The sequence below is a fragment of the Coregonus lavaretus genome, assembly GCF_964263955.1.
Source record: "Coregonus lavaretus genome assembly, contig: HAP1_SCAFFOLD_3314, whole genome shotgun sequence".
Lineage (NCBI taxonomy): Eukaryota > Metazoa > Chordata > Actinopteri > Salmoniformes > Salmonidae > Coregonus > Coregonus lavaretus.
Window position 1 is genome coordinate 1 of NW_028166253.1, and position 7,500 is coordinate 7,500.

General features: G+C 50.8%; 1 protein-coding gene across 1 annotated transcript in view; it reads right to left on the minus strand.

Annotated features, from left to right (window-relative positions):
• Positions 1-1,601: 1,601 nt before the first annotated feature.
• LOC311114933 (sister chromatid cohesion protein PDS5 homolog A-like) overlaps positions 1,602-7,500 on the minus strand; it is a gene marked incomplete at both ends in the record, with an annotated part of 61,209 nt that continues 55,310 nt past the window's right edge. The window contains 3 exon segments of the mRNA XM_084190152.1: positions 1,602-1,703; positions 1,786-1,905; positions 6,502-6,634. Of these exon segments, the coding sequence (XP_084046278.1) occupies positions 1,602-1,703; positions 1,786-1,905; positions 6,502-6,634 (355 nt within the window).

Genomic DNA, 7,500 nt, shown 5'->3' on the forward strand with positions numbered 1-7,500 from the left:
GGACAGAGAGCGAGAGAGAGCGAGGGGACAGAGAGCGAGAGAGAGCGAGGGGGCAGAGAGCGAGAGAGAGGGGGGCAGAGAGAGCGAGGGGGCAGAGAGAGCGAGGGGGCAGAGAGAGCGAGGGGGGCAGAGAGAGCGAGGGGGCAGAGAGCGAGAGAGAGCGAGAGCGAGGGGACAGAGAGAGAGCGAGGGGACAGAGAGAGAGCGAGGGGGCAGAGAGCGAGAGAGAGCGAGGGGGCAGAGAGCGAGAGAGAGCGAGGGGGCAGAGAGCGAGAGAGAGCAGAGAGAGAGAGGGGGAAGAGAGAGCGAGGGGGGCAGAGAGAGCGAGGGGGGCAGAGCGAGGGGGGCAGAGAGAGCGAGGGGGGCAGAGCGAGCGAGGGGTCAGAGAGCGAGAGAGAGCGAGGGGGGCAGAGAGATCGAGGGGGACAGAGAGCAGCGGAGAGCGAGGGGACAGAGAGCGAGAGAGAGCGAGGGGGCAGAGAGCGAGAGAGAGCGAGGGGGCAGAGAGGGAGAGGGGGGCAGAGAGAGCGAGGGGGCAGAGAGAGCGAGGGGGGCAGAGAGAGCGAGGGGGCAGAGAGCGAGAGAGAGCGAGAGCGAGGGGACAGAGAGAGAGCGAGGGGACAGAGAGCGAGAGAGAGCGAGGGGGCAGAGAGCGAGAGAGAGCGAGGGGGCAGAGAGCGAGAGAGAGCGAGGGGGCAGAGAGCGAGAGAGAGCGAGGGGGCAGAGAGAGCGAGGGGGCAGAGAGGGTAGGGCGGGCAGAGAGGGCGAGCGGGCAGAGAGGGCGAGGGGGAAGAGAGGGCGAGGGGGCAGAGAGGGCGAGGGGGCAGAGAGGGCGAGGGGGAAGAGAGGGCGAGGGGGCAGAGAGGGCGAGGGGGCAGAGAGGGAGAGGGGGCAGAGAGGGCGAGGGGGCAGAGAGAGCGAGGGGGAAGAGAGGGCGAGGGGGCAGAGAGAGCGAGGGGGCAGAGAGGGCGAGGGGGCAGAGAGAGCGAGGGGCAAGAGAGGGCGAGGGGGCAGAGAGAGCGAGGGGGCAGAGAGAGCGAGGGGGAAGAGAGGGCGAGGGGGCAGAGAGAGCGAGGGGGAAGAGAGGGCGAGGGGGCAGAGAGAGCGAGGGGGAAGAGAGGGCGAGGGGGCAGAGAGAGCGAGGGGGAAGAGAGGGCGAGGAGGCAGAGAGAGCGAGGGGGCAGAGAGGGCGAGGGGGCAGAGAGAGCGAGGGGGCAGAGAGAGCGAGGGGAAGAGAGGGCGAGGGGGCAGAGAGAGCGAGGGGGCAGAGAGAGCGAGGGGGAAGAGAGGGCGAGGGGGCAGAGAGAGCGAGGGGGCAGAGAGAGCGAGGGGGAAGAGAGGGCGAGGGGGCAGAGAGGCGAGGGGGCAGAGAGAGCGAGGGGCAGAGAGAGCGAGGGGGAAGGGCGAGAGAGGGCGAGGGGGCAGAGAGAGCGAGGGGGGCAGAGAGAGCGAGGGGGGCAGAGAGGGCGAGGGGGCAGAGAGATCGAGGGGGGCAGAGAGAGCGAGAGATGAAGGATGTGAGAATACATTAGAGAATTGACCAATACCACAACATCAGAAATGCAGCCGTTTATTAAAGGTAGGTCAATATAATATTGATATTAGAAGGTCCATAAAACAGGTAAAGGTGTTTTTCTTACCTTTCCTGTGAGCAGCACCGTTCTGACCTCTGAGGACAAATACTCCTTATCGTTGATGAAGTCCTGGAGGGAGAGAGAGAAGTTATTTATGCTAACTTTTGCATGACGCCTCGTCGTCGTGTGTGTATGATGTGCGTGTTTGTACCTTGTCAGGCGGGGTGTAGAATTTGGTGGGCAGGACGGGGTCTTTGGGAGAGTCCAGGTGACAGGCGGTCGACTTGTTAACGATCACAAACAACGCCACGTCACACACGATATACAGCTTCTGTAACCATGACAACGCACCACAAGTCAGCAAAGAGTTCAACACCAGTTTTTCCAGAATCGATTCGTTGACTGTTGGTAGGGTCAATAAATTGATTAATTGAAGAAATAAACTCAGCAAAAAAAAGAAACGTCCCTTTTTCAGGACCCTGTCTTTCAAAGATAATTTGTAAAAATCCAAATAACTTCACAGATCTTCATTGTAAAGGTTTTAAACACTGTTTCCCATGCTTGTTCAATGAACCATAAACAATTAATGAACATGCACCTGTGGAACGGTCGTTAAGACACTAACAGCTTACAGACGGTAGGCAATTAAGGTCACAGTTATGAAAACTTAGGACACTAAAGAGGCCTTTCTACTGACTCTGAAAAACACCAAAAGAAAGATGCCCAGGGTCCCTGCTCATCTGCGTGAACGTGCCTTAGGCATGCAGCAAGGAGGCATGAGGACTGCAGATGTGGCCAGGGCAATAAATTGCAATGTCCGTACTGTGAGATGCCTAAGACAGCGCTACAGGGAGACAGGACGGACAGCTGATCGTCCTCGCAGTGGCAGACCACGTGTAACAACACCTGCACAGGATCGGTACATCCGAACATCACACCTGCGGGACAGGTACACGATGGCAACAACAGCTGCCCGAGTTACACCAGGAACGCACAATCCCTCCATCAGTGCTCAGACTGTCCGCAATAGGCTGAGAGAAGCTGGACTGAGGGCTTGTAGGCCTATTGTAAGGCAGGTCCTCACCAGACATCACCCGCAACAACGTCGCCTATGGGCACAAACCCACCGTCGCTGGACCAAACAGGACTGGCAAAAAGTGTTCTTCACCGACGAGTCGCGGTTTTGTCTCACCAGGGGTGATGGTCGGATTCGCGTTTATCGTCGAAGGAATGAGCGTTACACCGAGGCCTGTACTCTGGAGCGGGATCGATTTGGAGGTGGAGGGTCCATCATGGTCTGGGGCAGTGTGTCACAGCATCATCGGACTGAGCTTGTTGTCATTGCAGGCAATCTCAACGCTGTGCGTTACAGGGAAGACATCTTCCTCCCTCATGTGGTAGCCTTCCTGCAGGCTCATCCTGACATGACCCTCCAGCATCACGATGCCACCAGCCATACTGCTCGTTCTGTGCGTGATTTCCTGCAAGACAGGAATGTCAGTGTTCTGCCATGGCCAGCGAAGAGACTGGATCTCAATCCCATTGAGCACGTCTGGGACCTGTTGGACCGGAGGGTGAGGGCTAGGGCCATTCCCCCCAGAAATGTCTGGGAACTTGCAGCTGCCTTGGTGGAAGAGTGGGGTAACATCTCACAGCAAGAACTGGCAAATCTGGTGCAGTCCATGAGGAGGAAATGCACTGCAGTACTTATTGCAGCTGGTGGCCACACCAGATACTGACTGTTACTTTTGATTTTGACCCCCCCTTTATTCAGGGACACATTATTCAATTTCTGTTAGTCACATGTCTGTGGAACTTGTTCAGTTTAAGTCTCAGTTGTTGAATCTTGTTATGTTCATACAAATATTTACACATGTTAAGTTTGCTGAAAATAAACGCAGTTGACAGTGAGAGGACGTTTCTTTTTTTGCTGAGTTTACAATACAATTTTCCCTCATCCATGTTCAATAATCAAGCGAAACTTGCTGGTTTCATGCATGGTTAGCATACTGGCTACATGGACCTGTGGTAATGATGATTAACCCCTTGTGTCATGCATGGTTAGCATACTGGCTACATGGACCTGTAGTAATGATGATTAACCCCTTGTGTCATGCATGGTTAGCATACTGGCTGAATGGACCTGTAGTAATGATGATTAACCCCGTGTGTCATGCATGGTTAGCATACTGGCTACATGGACCTGTAGTAATGATGATTAACCCCTTGTGTCATGCATGGTTAGCATACTGGCTACATGGACCTGTAGTAATGATGATTAACCCCTTGTGTCATGCATGGTTAGCATACTGGCTACATGGACCTGTGGTAATGATGATTAACCCCTTGTGTCATGCATGGTTAGCATACTGGCTACATGGACCTGTAGTAATGATGATTAACCCCTTGTGTCATGCATGGTTAGCATACTGGCTACATGGACCTGTAGTAATGATGATTAACCCCTTGTGTCATGCATGGTTAGCATACTGGCTACATGGACCTGTAGTAATGATGATTAACCCCTTGTGTCATGCATGGTTAGCATACTGGCTACATGGACCTGTAGTAATGATGATTAACCCCTTGTGTCATGCATGGTTAGCATACTGGCTACATGGACCTGTAGTAATGATGATTAACCCCTTGTGTCATGCATGGTTAGCATACTGGCTACATGGACCTGTAGTAATGATGATTAACCCCTTGTGTCATGCATGGTTAGCATACTGGCTACATGGACCTGTAGTAATGATGATTAACCCCTTGTGTCATGCATGGTTAGCATACTGGCTACATGGACCTGTGGTAATGATGATTAACCCCTTGTGTCATGCATGGTTAGCATACTGGCTACATGGACCTGTAGTAATGATGATTAACCCCTTGTGTCATGCATGGTTAGCATACTGGCTACATGGACCTGTAGTAATGATGATTAACCCCTTGTGTCATGCATGGTTAGCATACTGGCTACATGGACCTGTAGTAATGATGATTAACCCCTTGTGTCATGCATGGTTAGCATACTGGCTACATGGACCTGTAGTAATGATGATTAACCCCTTGTGTCATGCATGGTTAGCATACTGGCTACATGGACCTGTAGTAATGATGATTAACCCCTTGTGTCATGCATGGTTAGCATACTGGCTACATGGACCTGTAGTAATGATGATTAACCCCTTGTGTCATGCATGGTTAGCATACTGGCTACATGGACCTGTAGTAATGATGATTAACCCCGTGTGTCATGCATGGTTAGCATACTGGCTACATGGACCTGTAGTAATGATGATTAACCCCTTGTGTCATGCATGGTTAGCATACTGGCTACATGGACCTGTAGTAATGATGATTAACCCCTTGTGTCATGCATGGTTAGCATACTGGCTACATGGACCTGTAGTAATGATGATTAACCCCTTGTGTCATGCATGGTTAGCATACTGGCTACATGGACCTGTAGTAATGATGATTAACCCCTTGTGTCATGCATGGTTAGCATACTGGCTACATGGACCTGTAGTAATGATGATTAACCCCGTGTGTCATGCATGGTTAGCATACTGGCTACATGGACCTGTGGTAATGATGATTAACCCCTTGTGTCATGCATGGTTAGCATACTGGCTACATGGACCTGTAGTAATGATGATTAACCCCTTGTGTCATGCATGGTTAGCATACTGGCTACATGGACCTGTAGTAATGATGATTAACCCCTTGTGTCATGCATGGTTAGCATACTGGCTACATGGACCTGTGGTAATGATGATTAACCCCTTGTGTCATGCATGGTTAGCATACTGGCTACATGGACCTGTAGTAATGATGATTAACCCCTTGTGTCATGCATGGTTAGCATACTGGCTACATGGACCTGTGGTAATGATGATTAACCCCTTGTGTCATGCATGGTTAGCATACTGGCTACATGGACCTGTAGTAATGATGATTAACCCCTTGTGTCATGCATGGTTAGCATACTGGCTACATGGACCTGTAGTAATGATGATTAACCCCTTGTGTCATGCATGGTTAGCATACTGGCTACATGGACCTGTAGTAATGATGATTAACCCCTTGTGTCATGCATGGTTAGCATACTGGCTACATGGACCTGTAGTAATGATGATTAACCCCTTGTGTCATGCATGGTTAGCATACTGGCTACATGGACCTGTAGTAATGATGATTAACCCCGTGTTAATTATATAACATCATGTGACAATGCTAATTTATTTAACCTGTTTGAATCTCAATGACAGTACTGGCTCTGTTGCGTATAGGCTAGATTATCAGACTACTTCACCAGGCTTGTTCCTCGTTGATTGATTCTTTATTTTGGAATTGATACGGACGCTGTCGATTGACTAATCGATTAGTCGACTATTCAAACTTCCTACTGGGTGTGTACCTCGTTGGCCTTAGGGTCGTCAGGACACTGTGTGTGTGTACCTCGTTGGCCTTAGGGTCGTCAGGACACTGTGTGTGTGTGTGTACCTCGTTGGCCTTAGGGTCGTCAGGACACTGTGTGTGTGTGTGTACCTCGTTGGCCTTAGGGTCGTCAGGACACTGTGTGTGTGTGTGTGTGTACCTCGTTGGCCTTAGGGTCGTCAGGACACTGTGTGTGTGTGTGTGTGTACCTCGTTGGCCTTAGGGTCGTCAGGACACTGTGTGTGTGTGTGTGTGTGTACCTCGTTGGCCTTAGGGTCGTCAGGACACTGTGTGTGTGTGTACCTCGTTGGCCTTAGGGTCGTCAGGACACTGTGTGTGTGTGTGTACCTCGTTGGCCTTAGGGTCGTCAGGACACTGTGTGTGTGTGTACCTCGTTGGCCTTAGGGTCGTCAGGACACTGTGCGTGTGTGTGTGTACCTCGTTGGCCTTAGGGTCGTCAGGACACTGTGTGTGTGTGTGTGTGTACCTCGTTGGCCTTAGGGTCGTCAGGACACTGTGCGTCCTTGGTCTGTTTGATGTTCTCCACCATTTTCCTTAGGAAGGCATGGCTGTTGTTCTCATTCTGTACCATCAACACCTCCAGCATGAACCACAGACACCTACACACACACACACACGGTCAGAATACACACACACAAACACACTCACACACGGTCAGAATACACACGGTCAGAATACACACACACACAAACACACACATCAGAAATGTTTAGGAGAGATGAAGAGGAGAGGCTATGTACTGTCTGATTTAGGACAGGGATGAAGAGGAGAGGCTATGTACTGTCTGATTTAGGAGAGATGAAGAGGAGAGTCTGTGTACTGTCTGATTTAGGAGAGGGATGAAGAGGAGAGGCTATGTACTGTCTGATTTAGGAGAGATGAAGAGGAGAGGCTATGTACTGTCTGATTTAGGAGAGATGAAGAGGAGAGGCTATGTACCGTCTGATTTAGGAGAGGGATGAAGAGGAGAGGCTATGTACTGTCTGATTTAGGAGAGATGAAGAGGAGAGGCTATGTACTGTCTGATTTAGGATAGGGATGAAGAGGAGAGGCTATGTACTGTCTGATTTAGGAGAGATGGAGAGGCTATGTACTGTCTGATTTAGGAGAGATGAAGAGGAGAGTCTGTGTACTGTCTGATTTAGGACAGGGATGAAGAGGAGAGGCTATGTACTGTCTGATTTAGGATAGGGATGAAGAGGAGAGGCTATGTACTGTCTGATTTAGGATAGGGATGAAGAGGAGAGGCTATGTACTGTCTGATTTAGGAGAGATGAAGAGGAGAGGCTATGTACTGTCTGATTTAGGATAGGGATGAAGAGGAGAGGCTATGTACTGTCTGATTTAGGATAGGGATGAAGAGGAGAGGCTATGTACTGTCTGATTTAGGAGAGATGAAGAGGAGAGGCTGTGTACTGTCTGATTTAGGAGAGGGATGAAGAGGAGAGGCTATGTACTGTCTGAT